General features: G+C 32.5%; 2 protein-coding genes across 2 annotated transcripts; one reads left to right on the top strand and one right to left on the bottom strand.

Annotated features, from left to right (window-relative positions):
- Positions 1-4,720: 4,720 nt before the first annotated feature.
- Positions 4,721-9,650, top strand: LOC125054802 (hexosaminidase D-like). Its single transcript, XM_047656910.1, has 4 exons — positions 4,721-5,257; positions 6,032-6,223; positions 7,919-8,031; positions 8,639-9,650. The coding sequence occupies exons 1-4, from the start codon at positions 4,889-4,891 to the stop codon at positions 9,618-9,620; spliced, it is 1,656 nt and encodes a 551-aa protein (XP_047512866.1). The 5' UTR covers positions 4,721-4,888; the 3' UTR covers positions 9,621-9,650.
- A 1,153-nt stretch (positions 9,651-10,803) lies between these two features.
- LOC125054480 lies at positions 10,804-15,313 on the bottom strand. Its single transcript, XM_047656406.1, has 5 exons — positions 15,074-15,313; positions 13,794-14,907; positions 12,437-13,628; positions 12,070-12,272; positions 10,804-11,569 (listed from the first exon to the last, which is right to left on the bottom strand). Exons 2-5 carry the CDS (start codon positions 14,883-14,885, stop codon positions 10,925-10,927), a joined length of 3,132 nt encoding a protein of 1,043 aa, XP_047512362.1. The 5' UTR covers positions 14,886-14,907; positions 15,074-15,313; the 3' UTR covers positions 10,804-10,924.
- Between the last annotated feature and the right edge of the window lie 2,111 nt (positions 15,314-17,424).

Below are 17,424 nucleotides of genomic sequence, written 5' to 3'. Positions count from 1 at the left end.
TTTGATTATATTTTTTTAGTTCAACTTTCTCTGCGCCTACTTAGTAATTTTAGAATAAAATTACTTTATCTTGGGGTCTCATAAAAATTAAAAGTAAAAATTATGCATTATACTCGTATATAGTCAAAAAAACAAACGTACCCATAGATACACCAATATTTAGATAGATACTTGGGTAGGTCGTTCATGGCAAATTGTTTTCTTTATAAATTTGGAATTGTAATTTATGTTAAACGTCAACAACACAAACACACTTTCGACATCTAAATAACATACATAATAAAAATTTGGATAGAGCAAAGAATATAACGAGCCTATAAACAGCACCTATATACCGAATAAACAATATATTTTAATATAGTTTGTTTAATTGATATTTTATTAATCTGACACACATCATCGATTTTTGGGTTTGAAAATACCGGTTTCTTCTCAATGTTTTCTTAAACATTATAAACAATTGCGTATAGAGATAGATATACCTGGGGTTCAAACATACTTCAACTCTGAATCGCACGTGTAGCACTGTCCGTACCTGCCCTGCGATTCTGTAACTCACTTCACGAACTCACACAGCGGTTTTCGCATCGGCGGTCGCTCTCAAATCAGTCGTGAAGCAGTCATTTTATGATTTGGCATTCTGATAAACAATAAAGTACAAGCTCCCACCTTTTCGAAAACCGCGAACACCGCTGCGAATGCGAAAACCGCTGTGTGAGTTCGTGAAGTGAGTTACAGAATCGCAGGGCTGGTATTGTAGTAACTAGAATGTCGTTAATCTACACATACTTTATCGAAAGTACTCTGGTTGTAATAAGCCCTAGACTGTAATTCCCATCTCACAAATCAAATTCTCAAAGCAATCCGGCACTTGCACTGCCTTGATATGCAGATTAAATAGAGCTTGCGGCCTGCTGACATTAATCCGAATCTCCTGTAATCTCGGGGATTAAGGGGAAGCTTATTTCTCGGACAAATATAATTTATTAATCTAAAAACTGAATATACCTACAATCAACAGCTGACTATGAATGCTGCTGATGTAACATTGCATAGAGTGTCAATAAATTTAACATACTTTATTTGTTGTACTGAGTAGGTATGTTTAAGAAGGTTAAGAAACAAAGAAGACTGAAAAGGGAATTCACTGATACGTAAGGCTACTCACTATTTTAAAGATACCATTACAGAAAACACTATGATTTGCATCATAAAAGTGGTTCAACCCAAAATCCATAGATTTGAAGAGATTTATATTTGTCTCAAAACAAAGGACTTTGGTACAGTAAATTACTATATATATATTTTTTTAATTAGTATAGAAGTCTCCACGCCTGTTGTCTGTTGGACTTATTAAAAAAAAAAACTTTTTTTAAATATTATTTGTCTATAAGTGTGGTCAATAAACCTACTCTCACTAGCCTGGCCACTGGCCCATAAACTCAAGACCTAATCACTTTGACCTATTCATAGGTTTAATTAGCTAACGTTTGTCACGATTATTTTACAAAATGACACCACACGAGTGATGTTTATGTACAATGTATATTTTTTGGATTTTAAAATATTTATGAAAAAAACTGTACATTGCGGTTGTATGATGTTTAAAAAATATAACAGAGCTTCCCCTTAATACTTAAACGTCCTGACCATCGCCACTCAGGGGCATTTACTTAGAAGCTGCTGCAAGTAAATTATATTAATATTAATAGTATCATAAAATTATAATTGTCATAGATATAATGGTAGGTTGGTGTATGTAGGTTTCAAAAATGATTTTAAATATAGAACACTATTTCCTAATAATTTTCTTTTTAACAAGAATATTGAATAATGTTGTGAATAAATAAATATCATTAAAATATAAATCACCTCAAACCCTAACAAGATTCGTAAAGATATCATTAGCAAAGGAAGTTAAGTAAATATACACAATGAATTGAACCTTCCAACTTCGTTTGTAACGAACTTAAAATGTTTAAGTAAACTGAAACAAATTGTCTAACTGTTTAATATTCCGTATCTGTATCTTGTAACTCTTGAATTAAATTTACTTCTGTGAGATATTTTTATTCTCATTGACTCTCTTGTCTATCGTCTGTCTTGTGATAATAGAATAAAGTTTAAATTAAACAAATATTGTATAAATATAAAAAAAGCTAAAGCTAACACTAAGTGCATTTTGACATATTTTTAAAATAAAATCACGTTACCTCATATTTTAGTCTAGTCGACAAGTTGAAAATGGAACAAAATAGAGATACTACTCTTAAAATTATGTGCGATAGCTCATTGGATCCGGAATGACGTCTAGAAAAATGTGCTAAAAGCGTGTATTAGCACATAAAAAATTGCAAAAGTTATAGACCATTAAAGATGAAAAAATAATGGCATTTAGTTTTTTGCCAATATTTAATAAACTATTAATATTTAAGAAATTTCAAATAAAGATTCTGAAAGAGGAGGAAATTTCTAATAAAAAACTCCTGACTCCCAGAACTCTATCTCCATTATTTATAATGTTAATTTAACGCTGAAAATAGGTCTGTGGTTGGCATTTTTAGGATTCGCGCGTGGCGTCAAAAGCGACTACGGCACATTAATTAATTTATTTAAGGTACCTATTGAATATTTTTTTTTAAATTTGAAAAAAATATGGTGTGTTCTGAACACTATAATTAATTTATTCCCGTTGAAAATTTTACTTAAAGTTAATTTTTCAACAAGTTAAATAATTGTTAACTAACGAAATTTTCTCGAACGACCGTCTTAATTGTAAGTGAAAAAAAATGTTTAAATAATGGTCGTAAAAATATTTCGCTTCGTAGAGCCTTTCTTACATACATACTTAAAAAGATCGTGCCATAAAAGTTAAAAAAATATTTATACTTTGTTTATAACAATTTTTTTACTTAAACAAAAACTTAAAAATCCATGTAATGATGTTAAAAAAATTTTTTTTTTTCTAAATCATCATATAATCGTTTTTTTATTAATACAAGATATTTATTGATTTGCAAAAAAAAAAATTCCCGCCATTTGTTGATAAATTTTTTTTAAACAAATTGATTAAATCAATATTTTTAAAAAAAATTTTAACACAACTTTATTACATTAAAAATTTTATGATTTAAAAAAAAAAATGTTTCCTTAATAATAATAATTTATCAACAAATGGCGGGAATTTTTTTTTTTGCAAATCAATAAATATCTTGTATTAATAAAAAAACGATTATATGATGATTTAGAAAAAAAAAAATTTTTTAACATCATTACATGGATTTTTAAGTTTTTGTTTAAGTAAAAAAATTGTTATAAACAAAGTATAAATATTTTTTTAACTTTTATGGCACGATCTTGTTAAGTATGTATGTAAGAAAGGCTCTACGAAGCGAAATATTTCTACGACCATTATTTAAACATTTTTTTTCACTTACAATTAAGACGGTCGTTCGAGAAAATTTCGTTAGTTAACAATTATTTAACTTGTTGAAAAATTAACTTTAAGTAAAATTTTCAACGGGAATAAATTAATTATAGTGTTCAGAACACACCATATTTTTTTCAAATTTAAAAAAAAATATTCAATAGGTACCTTAAATAAATTAATTAATGTGCCGTAGTCGCTTTTGACGCCACGCGCGAATCCTAAAAATGCCAACCACAGACCTATTTTCAGCGTTAAATTAACATTATAAATAATGGAGATAGAGTTCTGGGAGTCAGGAGTTTTTTATTAGAAATTTCCTCCTCTTTCAGAATCTTTATTTGAAATTTCTTAAATATTAATAGTTTATTAAATATTGGCAAAAAACTAAATGCCATTATTTTTTCATCTTTAATGGTCTATAACTTTTGCAATTTTTTATGTGCTAATACACGCTTTTAGCACATTTTTCTAGACGTCATTCCGGATCCAATGAGCTATCGCACATAATTTTAAGAGTAGTATCTCTATTTTGTTCCATTTTCAACTTGTCGACTAGACTATTTATACTCCCTCGCCAAAAAACAAAAAATGTATTTATTTTATTTTTTATACTGACACTTCTATGTCTGTTTCATTTAGGCTGACGGTTGCCGCTCCGATCTTGGTCCGTTCCCGGTCTGGTAAAATATTCTTAGATAAGAACGAATCAGAGTATTCTCACTATCGAAGGAGCAGTGTTGGCCTAGTGGCTTCAGCATGAGACTCTCATCCCTGAGGTCGTAGGTTCGATCCCCAGCTGTGCACCAATGGACTTTCTTTCTATGTGCGCATTTAACATTAGCTCGAACGGTGAAGGAAAACATCGTAAGGAAACCGACTTGTCTTAGACCCAAAAAGTCGAAAGCGTGTGTCATGCACTGGACGGCGTGTGGAGGCTGATCACCTGCTTGCCTATTAGATTTAAAAATGATCATGAAACAGATTCAGTATTCTGAGGCCCAGACCTAAAGAGGTTGTAGCGCAACTGATTTATTTAATTCTCACTATCATATTTTATCTTATATCTTATTCTTTTTTATGGCAAGTAGACTATTATCTTATCCGAAACACGTTTTCCTTTTATAATGTAATTAATTATTTACCCTAATCTTTATCTCTCAGAATTCTGCTTCATTAACAAGGCCACAAAGCATAGTACCTATAAATAATATAGTCACTTATCCTATAAACGCTCAGAACGAGCTCTAATAACACTTAAGTCTTATTATATGCGAATCCCTACACATGCAATCCCGACCCTCAGTCAGTATTGTGTGCCATTCGATTACACAAATATTGTTCAGCTCTCTCCGCGCAATATTTTAAAAAAAGAATTCCACAATACCGCGAACGTGTTCTACGTTTTATCTGTGGTTTTATAAAACAAATGTGTCGATACGCATCGTATCTGTTACAAGAATGCATAATTTAAAAAATCAAAATGACAAATATTTTAAGATAAAAATGCGGCCGATTTTAGCGAGGACGTTTAAACACAAAATAGTAATTTTAACTACGTTTTCGTTGATATATTTTATAATAATTTTGATTTTAATAAATACATGGTTTTTTAGAAGTATGGAGACGAAGTCTAAGTTGAGTTTAGATAATGTTATAGTGCATTTTGATTTCAAGGGATCGCCGCCAAAAATGTCGTACTTGACGACGTTGCTGCCAAAATTAAAATATCTTGGAGTAACAGGCCTGCTTATGGAGTATGAAGATATGTTTCCGTATGAAGATAAGTTAGTGAACTTAAGTGCAAGGAACTGTTATGAAAAATCTGAGGTAATAGTTCAATATTTTTCAATTAGCATTACTTACGTACAACAATGATATGTGCAAAAACATTCCTCCTAAGTTACTATACAGATTTATATTATCTTTGTTATATCTAAAGGTTTGTGAAGGACACAATTTAATTTTACTTATTAAACATAAGAATTGTAATGTATCAGATGCTTCAAACTGACAAGATAATATTATAATGACTACCGCGGTCAGCTGCCGACTGTTGGTATATTTTTAGATGATAGCAATCCACCCTACGGAACTCAGTTGACCTAGTATATACGTCATGTCTGAATATAAGATACTGCGGAACAAATGCAGATGGAGATAAATGTAATCGTGTATAAATACGTATATATTTATTGTATTATTGTTAACTAATTAACACCTAAATCTACTATAAAAAAGAAGAAGAAAGAAGAGTTTGTTGTTTAAATTGACACGCTACTCTCAGGAGTGGAATTGAAAATAAAATTAGTTAAAAAGTCCGTTTAACTATAAAGCTATAAAAAATATAAGTTGTTCGGATTTATACCTGCACTTGAGTTTCATCATCGTACGTCGAGGCAAAATACGAAATTCCATCCGTATCACCTCGACGTCCGTCATTTCACAACTAAGCGTTTTTAAGGCAGTTTTGGCCACGCATCACCACTATGTTGAACCAGTTGCCAAGTGAAGTGTTTCTGAACCAATTCGACTTAGAGTCCTTCAAGAAGAGCGTACCAATTCCTAAAAGGCCGGCAATACACAGAAACAAATTATTTTCAGCTATTTGAGTTCGTATCCCTTGCGACGCAATCTGGGTTGGAGATCATACCACTAATACAAACCTTTGGTCATATGGAGCACGCACTGAAATTGAAACAGTTCCAGCATTTACGAGAAGAACCACTTTATCCAGACTCCATCTGCCCCAGCAGGGTAGAAAGCCAGGACCTAATTAAGAATATGATTGAACAGGTATTTTTAACGTTTTTATGGACTTTATGCATTAAATTTTTACGTGATAAGAATGATCAATCTGTGTAACAAACTCTCTCAACAACAGATAAAAAAAAATATGTTTTAATGTTGGCAACACTGGTAAACGGCATCTTTGACGGATCACTCGCTCCAATGTCTTCGACCAGTGTGTACTACAGTGTGTAATGTGTATTGGGTTGGGTGTTGAATACCACCGCACTAATTAACTTTTAACTTAAATTTAAATTAACACACGATACTAATTATCTAGGAGTGTCGGGGGACCTTCATTGGAACACCTCCAAGTGAGTTTTGCTACGGAAACGCGTCTAAATATTTTTACAAAAAAATTTAAAGTTTTGTGTAATGTACTAAAATTTGTAAACATGACGTTCACTTTAAAAAATCGTGTTTTTAATTTATCGATTATTTCCTAATTTTTGAAAATTAAAGTTATAGAATAATCAACATTGAAATTAACCTAATTTCGTGTTGATAGATTATAGGGTTCCGAAATTTTTTGAAATTATCGATACCTACTCGTCTGTATTTCCTAATTAGTACTTGTATTTCATTGTTTGCAACTTTCTATATTATTTAATTTTTACTAGAATAAAGTGTTTACTTTAATATCCAAAAAGTACCCAAAACCGAATCAGAGCACCCCACTATCCACGTGGTCTTGTCTGTCTTACCCCTAGAGTGTATATAAATAACCGGAGGCGCGGAGGAAGAGCAGCCCCCACCCGCTGTAAAAAAAAGCCTCCGCAACCTCGGCTTTTTGCTCGCCTTCGGCGACCAGCCTCAGCCGCTACAGCTTTCATAATGCCTGTGCTTTGGTACGCAAGGGTGGAGGGGCTGCATTTCCCGTAGCGCCGGAGCTGTCCAAAAAAACAAATATTATTTAGATCGGTTAGGTTAGGTTAGTATATGAATATTGGATCATTTGGACCAAGAAGCCGGGTTGGGGAGGCTTGAATTAACAATTATTATTTAGATCGGAGCTGTCTATCTGTCTGTCTGTCTGTGTCGGTCTGTCTGTATGGGGGCCATCGCATTTTACGACCTTGATCCCCACACTCCCCGCGCCAATCACACTTGCCCAGGCCCGTAATCAGGTTTCCCCAGGTAAAAAAAAATTTTTTTTTTTAATATTTAGACGCGTTTCCGTAGCAAAACTCACTTGGAGGTGTTCCAATGAAGGTCCCCCGAGACTCCTAAATAATTAGTATCGTCAAAAAAGTGCGGTGGTATTCAACACTGTTACCTGTGTATTATTATTTTCATTGTAAATTCCATAAAACAGTTGTGGCGTACTTGTTAGCATTTTATTTCAAAGTCCTAACACAAGCACTAGAAGATATATTTTATTTAAGCAAACCGATGCAATGTACTAAAAATGCGCATATTAAGTATATATTTAAACTTCGTACTCGTAACTTCCAATGGGTAACGGGGACGAGGGAGAAGTTTCTATTGTTGTTTTATTTCTTCTGTTTTTTTTTAAATATCAGTTTCATTACGATATTTTCCTTCACTGAACAACAAAGTTTTGGTTGCGCATGAAGAACAATCATCCAGTGCATAGCCGGAGTTTTAACGTACGAAGTCAGGCAGGCGTGTTATATGCCCATGAGCAGTATTGCGGCACTTTCTTATAAGTTAATTGGATTAAAATTTATCTATTTCCAGGTAGCCACATTTCACAACGACATAGCGCCACTCAAACGTTTTCATATTGGCTGTGATGAAGTATATCACATCAACAAATGTCATTTGTGTAAAAGACGGGATCTTAAGGATATGTAAGTATTTTTTTATTATTTACCTTTAATTGCTTTTACGTTGGCCAATAAGGCTTGTAGGCTAAGACTAAATATTTAACGGAACAAACGCACATCAGGTAGTGCATTATTTTTTTTCAACAACTTTATACTATATAAAATCTATACTAATATTATAAAGAGTTCAAGTTTATGAGTTTGTAGGAGGTAATATCTGTGTCTACTGAACCGGTTTAGAAAATTATTTTACCAATATCTATTATAGTAGCTATCTAGCTACGTTAATTGTGAGTGTCATATTTGTCATATATGCCTAAAAAACTCAAAAAATTGAATGGACATGGTTTTCGGAATACAGCTGTTGTCCATGTGAAGTCGGGGTGGGTCGCTTCTAGTAGTTGTTTATACGAGTACATACAATATTTATAATATATAAAAGACTTTACAAATTCATGTACCTTAAGCTACTTGATCATAATAGTTTTAATTTATAATATTTTTATTTAAACGCAAAATTTACTTTACATACTAGGTACTTCGTACTATTTGCAACATTTAAGATAACTATTATACGTAATTTTTAATATGCAAGATGTGTGTCACGGACAGATTATCTGTATTTTTTCAGAGAAATTTTCGTGAAACACGTGAAAATAGTAACAGACATTGTAAAGAAAATCAGTCCTAATACAACCGTGCTAATCTGGGATGATGGTTTGCGAGATGTGCCTATTTATAAATGGGACAATTTTATAAAGAACCTCAGCGTAGAACCAGTTTACTGGGATTACAGGCCAAGTTTATCTGTTTCTCATGTGAGTCTCATGAAATATTATTATTCCTTTCAAAATATCTGGATCGCATCTGCGTATAAGGGCGCGGATGGAAGAGTGGCGACATTCCCCGACATCAAGAAACGTTTTCTCAACAATTTTAGCTGGTTAAGTATAATTAATAATTATAAATTCGGTGGTACGACTGATCTTTATAGTTTTAAAGGCATCATACTCACTGGTTGGTCCCGATATAGTCATATGGACCCGCCTTGTGAATTATTCCACAATGCAATACCAAGCTTATTTGTTAACCTGCTCTTAGTAAAGCATTTTAAAGAAAATGGTTATTCAGATGCTGATGACGAATTAAATTTCACCGATTACTTCGATAAGTATCTTAAAAATAAGTTTAACAGTGTCTTAGAATGTAATAAAGTAACAATAAATTATATAGAGCCGTCACAATGCAAATTTGATGGTAAAGAAATCTATCAGCTACATTTGCATTTGAATAGGCTATTTTCAGATGTAACATATAACATGAATGATGAGGTTCGTGGTTTATCGGCTGTTGATTATTATTCAAAAACACATAATACTATAAATGTAAATAATGTTAATAAAGATTTAGAATGGACAAATACGACGATTAAAGAATTATTGCAAATAGAGCACAGACTTAGACAGATCTTACTGCAATATTATGACGTTCCCTTTGTAAATGAGTATTTAAACTATAAATTGTATAATTGTAAGAAAACTATATTTAGTTTGTCTAAACATTTAAAGGATATGTTAAAGACTAGAACTTGGGATAGGGGACCATATAATTAGGTTTTATATGAATTAAACTTTAGTACTTAATTTGGACTTTTAATTATATCCTTTTTCAATTAATACCCATAAAATGTTACACAAACCTAGTTAAGTAAATTTATATTTTGTTGAACCAGCTGCTACCAAAGACTCCTAAATGTAAATAAGTTTTAAATAAATATAAGCCGGTGTTAAAAATCGATTCGAAACTGTAGCGCCAAGAAGTATAACAAGTTCCTTCGCGGAATTGAAGGGTTAATTTAAAATGATCATAGATTTTATTTATGTACCAGTACTATTTTCATATATTTTTTCATACAGTCAAGGAAAACAGTATCAAACCGAATTGTGAAATATCGTCATATTTCCGTGAATGTCAGATCTGACTTGTGTAAATGAGAAATAATCTAAGAAACGCATATAATCTCTTAATCACCTAAAGATCCTACCTAAAGATGGTTGTAGTATTTAATTATGATTATGCTTTTCTAAACCTATTTCTACCATTTATTATTGGGAATATTTTTGATGAGTCACCCAATATAGTCACGAAATGTGGAGGAATAGAGGATTTGGCAAACTGCCTTATAGCTGGTGAAAACTTTCATGTTGTCAACTTTTTAATTGTACTGAATCGTCAAACCTAGTCTACTTGGTAGCGTAATGAAATTTTTCACAAAGCTTTGCCACACGTCACGTCCTTTACTGGCTTTGGAAAAATATTGTCAAGCTTTTCCATTTAACCGTTTGACGCTGAAATTAAGCTTCTTTGTACATGCTTTGAAATGTATAATCTACATGAATAAGCCATGCATGTAAAATGAATGTAGCTGATATTTTAAGCAATAAATTGAGAGGATAAACCTATTATGCTTTGTAGATATATATGAAATATTTATTCTTCTAACTTTTACTATTAAGATGTTTGCGAAACTATTGACAGCTTAATATTATATAATGTTACTTATACTGTCCTTGTGTTGTTACTGTCTTTAGTATCTTGCGATATGATATTTCAGTTTTACCTACCAGATCTTTATGTATTTTATGTATTTGATGAATGGAAATAAACTTGAAAATTATTTGAATAAAAATACTTATGCGAATTGTTGTTTTCAAACTGTATGGTCTGATTAGAAGGAGTTAAAATCATAATAAAACTGTTAATGGCGGTAAAGACCCGACTGAAAAAAAGCCACAATAACCTATTAAAATCTTTTATTAACTCTCTGAACAATCATTAAAACATCTGCAACTTATAACTTCTAAATATCTTAGACACAGACTATTTAAAACCCTTACCAAACTACTATAAATAAAAATTATCTATTTTTTGCATCATCTGTACTCTTAATTTCGTCAATATCTTTCGTACTCTTGTGTACGGGAGCTATTTCAACTGGTGGTGGTGTTATAGGTACCAAACTACCGTCTTCCTCAGCTACTTTTAGGCCGATAGTAGCCCCTAACTTGGCACTGGCTTGCTTAAACGTATTAGACAATTTAACTTGAACAACATTAATACACATAGAAGTCAAAGCCAGACCGAAAACTAAATATAAAATGGAAGCCATCATGAACATTGGATGATCTGGCACTAGATCACCGAGACCTATAGTAGACATCGATACGAAGACAAAGTAAAATGATTCAAAGAAGTTCCACGTTTCCCAAATACTATAGCCGACAGCACCAATTATAATGTAAATAATTAATATTGTAATGGCGACTGATATTGGTAAGTTGAATTCATCGTCTATTTCAAAAACTGATGGCGCTGGGGTTTCCAATTCTCCGTCCTCAACAAGCTTTTGGCCAGGCTTTGGTGGTAATGGAGGTGGAGCATCGCTCGGTTTTCGCTCGATTGCTGGTGGTGCGTTTGGAGAAGTGTCTATGTCATCTTCAGAAAATATTTGCGAAGGACGTCGCACTACATCGTACACAATGTTCAAGCCCTTCATCACTTCCTGTAATTTAAAACAGCTATGTAGTACAAACGTGTACGTTGAAAACAGCAAATTAACAACCCAGCATGTTGTTCAATGCAAAATCATTATTCATTTCTGTGTAAAAGAATATTCTCGCGTTATTTCCTATTCAGTTGTAATTTAAAACTGGTATTGAAATAAATTGAATGAGAAAAACAAGAGCTTTCAGGTTATTTGAATTTTAAAGTAATAATATGTTTAAAGTAACAATGTGTTGATTATTATATATAACAAATTTATTGTCCATACTATAAATTAAGCAAATAAATCTACACAAAACCGCTGTGGCTAAAACTTAGTAACATTTTGTTATAATGCCTTTTATTAAAGGCATTTAACAGTTTTTTTTTATAAATATTTTTATAGACTAGATGGACAATGTGAGATATTTTTAATCTACTTAGAAGAACGTACGGTCATAGTCTAGATTTTTTATAATAATAAACCTATATATTTATAAAAATCTATCTAATGCTAACCTGCATAGGCGCTGTCCGTCTCACTCTCCTACAACTTCTAGTATAATAAAACCTCCGAATAAAAGCCCAGAAGAATTTTATTATTCTTGTGAACAACTTGCCGAAATCCGCTAAGACAATCAGGAAAAGTGGTATACCGATTATGGCATACACGATTGTAGCAACACGACCATACGTCGTCTTAGGAGCTATGTGACCATAACCTAAAAACAAAAAAAAATTAAGACAAAAAAAATTAAAACAGCATTTTAGGTAAATAAGGAAATGGCAGAATGAACCAAACAAAACAATTTGCAGTATTGTTTATAATAATTTTATTATGTTAGTAATTTTTATGTAACTATGATATATTTATGCATTTTCTTACCAATAGTTGTTATCAAAGTCAAGCAATAGACGAATGAATTCATAAAATTCCAAGACCGCTGACCGCTATATGACGTGACACCCGCTTCGTGGGCAGTGTGCAGTTGATCCTCAAACTCATACAATTTCTTTCTTGCCATGGACTTCCAGTCTTCTTCTCTAAGATAATGACTTCCACGCCATAAATGTTCAATAAAATCACGTTTAACATTCCTAGCGTTACATTTGAAGGCATTTTCAAATGACCCTTCGAGCGATTTAAACATCATTCCACCCAAACCACATATTATAATCAATATCAATAAATCACAAATACACTTATTTCTTAGTAATATCAATCTCTCCCAATCATTATTGTACTCTAATTTAAACTCTCGCCAATTATTTATAAATTTAAATCTTGTTAGTTTTGGCTTCATGCTCTGAATTTTTTCTTTAGCCTTTAACAGGTCCTTTGTCTTTTCCAGATTGGCGTCTAATTTTATTTCTTTTTGAGTTGATATAATAGAACGTTTTCTTAAAACAGACTTTGGTTCGTTATCATTTTGATCTACGTCTGCTTTTACTAAATTAATTGTTTCCTTAATATTTATTTGGCTAAGTTGATTAAGCTTTCTTGTCAACTCTGCCGTTCTGTCTAAAAGATCAAACTCATATTCATTTTCACTGGGTGATGTGGAATAACAGCTTGATGTATATTCAGACTGACTAGCATCTACATATCCCGAACTTTGCCTGCTATGTTTACGACGAACTTCAATATTTTCAGTGGCTACTTTTGTGAGACCTGACAAAATCTCTCGGTCACTTATAATTTGAATAGTTTTTGGACACGATATTCCTCTTGATCTCCTTAAATTGACTGGAGTTTTGTTTGGTGTTTGTAAGGTTCTACTATATGTTTTATAATCTGCTGGTACTCTTTCGTCATCTTTAGGAATTGATAGACTTCTGGCTCTTGCTTTTTGCATTAACTCTATTATTTCTAAACTAGTCTGACTCATTCCTGTACCAGTTTTGTCAATTACTTTAATATCTTCAATTCTATTTACAGATTGTGACCGATTTTCTTTAGGAGGTTTATTTTTCAAAAACCGTCTTGGCGTTGGAACTACTTTACGTCTCGTTTCATTTGGATACACATTTTGTTGATACATCTGATCCTCACTCATCTCACTCTCACTGGTTCTATTCTGTAAACGTCATTATGGATTAATTAATTATTGTTATTTTCCACCCATTTTTACAGTCGTCATATGTTTATTAAATAGTGTCATTTTATTTCATTAGAAAACATAAAGTGTTACTGCAATCACTATGAGGATGAGAAGTAAAAATAATTTAATGAAAAAACTGACCGCCAAACGTGATGCTGATTTACTTCTTGCTGGTTTCACAGGTGGCACTTTAGTTTGAGATTCCTGGGGCTTGCTTTTTTGAATTACGGTAGGTTTAGCGTCACCTGTTAACTTTTTACTTGGAGTTCTCACAACTCTTTCACGTACTTCTACAATTGGTTTTTGATCTTGAGTGAGTTTTTTACTTGGGGTTCTTTCCACTTGAATAACTCGAGTAACAAGTTCGCCTGTTGTAGGAATTGGAGTATCAGGAATAATAACTGAAGATTTTTTTATCAATTGCTCCTCTTTTTCTCCTTCTTGTTTTAGCTCTGCTCGTGGAGGTTTAGGTCTACTTATCACTTTTTTATCACTTTTTTCATCTGGATACACCATTTCTTCAAGCTTTTTAGGTGTTGCAGGCATAGGATATGGAAAATCTTTCTCTTTTGGTGACGCACTCGCAGTACCTGGTGGAGACAAAGAGGTTCTAGAATTTAATTGTATATCATCTGCAGCACCTGTTAATGAATTACGACGCCTTAGGTCATCGTCTTTTGGGCTCACAATATATTTCGTGCTAAGTAATTTATTTGTCGGATCAATAAAACTCCCTTTACGTTCTAAAGCAGTTCCTTCTTCTTTTTCGGGGACCGCAAATGGAGAAATACTTCTTCGTCTCCTTGCATTTTCCTCCATAGCTCTGGTTTCCATAATTTCATCCGTGTTTAAGTCATAAACTGGATCTTTCTCGTTTGCTTTTTCCTGTACTAATCGTTTCATTTCTTCATAAGTGTTATCAGCTTCGATTTCACGAGAAGTCCGCTGTGGCCTAGGTTCTTCATCGTCGGAAGTAGGAGTATCCTCGTGAGGACCAAGCGTTCTTCCTGGATCAGGCGTTTTCTCGCGGTGCCTGGTATTTTGGGCTCTGTTTTTAGAAATATTTCTCCGTTTCCTTAATGACATTGGTTTGGAGGGATCCTCCATCTTGCTAATCTCTTGTTTTTCAGATGATTTAGCAATAATGACAGTAGGAGTTTGAGTTGCTGATTCACTTTTGATAACGGGAACTTTTAAGGAGACATGAATGGGAACCTCGCACTCCTCACTCATGACTAGTTATACCCAACGGGTCCTGAAATTAAACACAATGCTCATTTAGACTGTATCGATTTTCAATCGTACTAACATCAATAGGCTAGAAGTGTTACCAAAATTGGCAATAGATTGAATTAATCGTGCCAACTTTAGGCCGATGACAGGTAGGTGCACACAAAATATTTATAATGAAATAGACTTACCATTTTGGATTCACATTCAGAAACTGTTTTATCACAATCGGGGTCGGAACGTTCTAATAAAAGAATCTATTTATATTCAGCCGTCACTAGGAAACTTCAAACCGAACTTTGCAGAGAAGTCCGTTAAGTTATTCTTAACAAGAAATAATTAATGAAATTTAAGGGAAATGCTGTATTTTTTTAATAATACGTGTTGATAAAATATATTTCTAAATCGACAACGTTTTGTGCGCGGGAGCACTGTGTTAAAGTGCGCCAAGCTTTCCGGGCAAAGTTCCAAATTTAAAACAGCGTGACGTTACTTGTGTGCGTGAATTGACTAGCTAGCAGCGTTTGAGACACTTTTGTACTATTAAAAACTCAAAACCTGAAAATCCATTACATATGTAAGGTCAATGTTTAGATAACATGAATGTATTCATTTTAAAGCTACTAAATAATAAAGAATTTAAATTTAATACGGATATTTATAAGACGATACCTATTATATAATAATAACAAATAATAGAAATGGCATATATTAGAAAGTACCTATATTTAAATGAAAATGTTATAACTACTAAGACTTTAGACTATCGTAAAAACGTATAAACTCTAAGTGTTCTGAGGTAAAAGCTTTATTGCAGCAAATACGCCTCTATTTTTACAAATCGTTCATGAACAGTGTTGTCTTATTTCATCAAACCTCGGTGGATTGCAAAGACAGTATAGGATAAAAGAATAAAGCAAAACTTTTCTCTGTAACTTAAAACACGATGCAGTTGCAATCGGAAAATGGTCGCAATTTTGTTGTGAAATGTTTTCATACGCCTGTGAAATACAATACGTGAAGATCCGGAATTGCTCTCATAAATATTAAGGCGTTTTATATTGCTTCAATATAAAGCTCGTTTCATAAATGGATATTCATATTGTTTAGGTATTCTGATTCCTAATAAAACCATACAAAATTTTAACATTATCATAACGTACCTGGAATACAATGAACATATTACACATTCCAAATTGAATTTATATCATAATCAGTCGGTATCATAATAGGAAGTCGTATAAAGTGTTTTTCAAATAATGTAAAAGCATAGGATCAGCTGGTATAATGTATTTATTAGGGAAGAGAGATTCGCAGAATGGGGCTGACCACATTTATATAACTTTAAGTTGTAGGATTTTTGTGACTTAAATCGCGAACTGAATTTTAAATTCGGATATTTTTCGTAAAATGAGTGAAAAAATTCTACAAGCTTTTCTTTCTGAAAAATCGCTTAATTTGTAGGGAAACTTTGCTTTTTGTTTGTTTGCTACAAATATAGAAGATATTAGAAGAGTTCAGGTACAATGTAACAAGCCTTTATTTTTGTCAATTATTAAATATTACAAATTAGTATATGGTGTCCTTGGAAATTAACTTCTAACCCAAAAGTCTAAGTCCAATTTTGCAGTCTTAGTCTATGTTAGGTAATGCAAACTAAAGCAAAAAATTAGGAAAATGTTCAAATCCTTGACGTGTTTTATAAGATTCTAAATCTTCAGGGTACTCGTTACGTAAAGAAACATTTCTAACCCATAAATGTGTGACAAAGTCACGAACAAAGAGATGTTTTTGTTTATTTTTAATTACTTCTCTATAACAAAGGTTCAGTAGCAAAAAACGGTTGTCGACCGCAGAGAATTGAAGGTATTTTCATAGAAAATCTAATTTTATCCCTATTTCCTTGTAATAAGGCATAAATTTCCACTTTGCAATGAAATCGACTCTGTTTCATAAAACTCTGGTAAAAGGAATATGATTGTGGTGTGTCCGGATTTAATTTAGAAAATAAAAAGTCAAAGTTACTGAGTAATGGGATGAAACAAATTATGAAATTGAAGTTAATATCAGATATTCGGTATGGAGTTTGAGTCGGTGGAAAATATCACACAACATTAATTAAGTAATTCGATGTTATTAAACCAAATTTATATTGTTTCACAGGCAACTTATACGTCATGTTGATTCGTCAACATTATCTCACGAGTGAAATCGCACTTTCATATTCTAGCAACAGTTCATCGTTGCAGTCTATTTTCGTTAAATTTAAGACTTATAGCCATTATAGCTAACTGACCAATTCAATAACGTCTTAGGAACTAAAAAGCTGTATTGTATCCTTATTTATCCTTTGTAACCTTACCTTATCTTCGCAACTACATTTAAAGAAATAACTCGCCTTAATTATCAATAAGACTCCCTTATATATTAAAACTAAATCCGTCTAATGTCACTCCTATAAATTAAGTACCCTTTCGTTTTTTTATCAGTGTGTGTTTACACTGTGATGACAAGAGACAGGTCAGTACTAATATGAATATTT

This window comes from Pieris napi, chromosome 12 (assembly GCF_905475465.1).
Source record: "Pieris napi chromosome 12, ilPieNapi1.2, whole genome shotgun sequence".
NCBI lineage: Eukaryota > Metazoa > Arthropoda > Insecta > Lepidoptera > Pieridae > Pieris > Pieris napi.
Note: the sequence above shows the minus strand (reverse complement) of the source record. Positions and strands in the feature narration are given on the sequence as shown.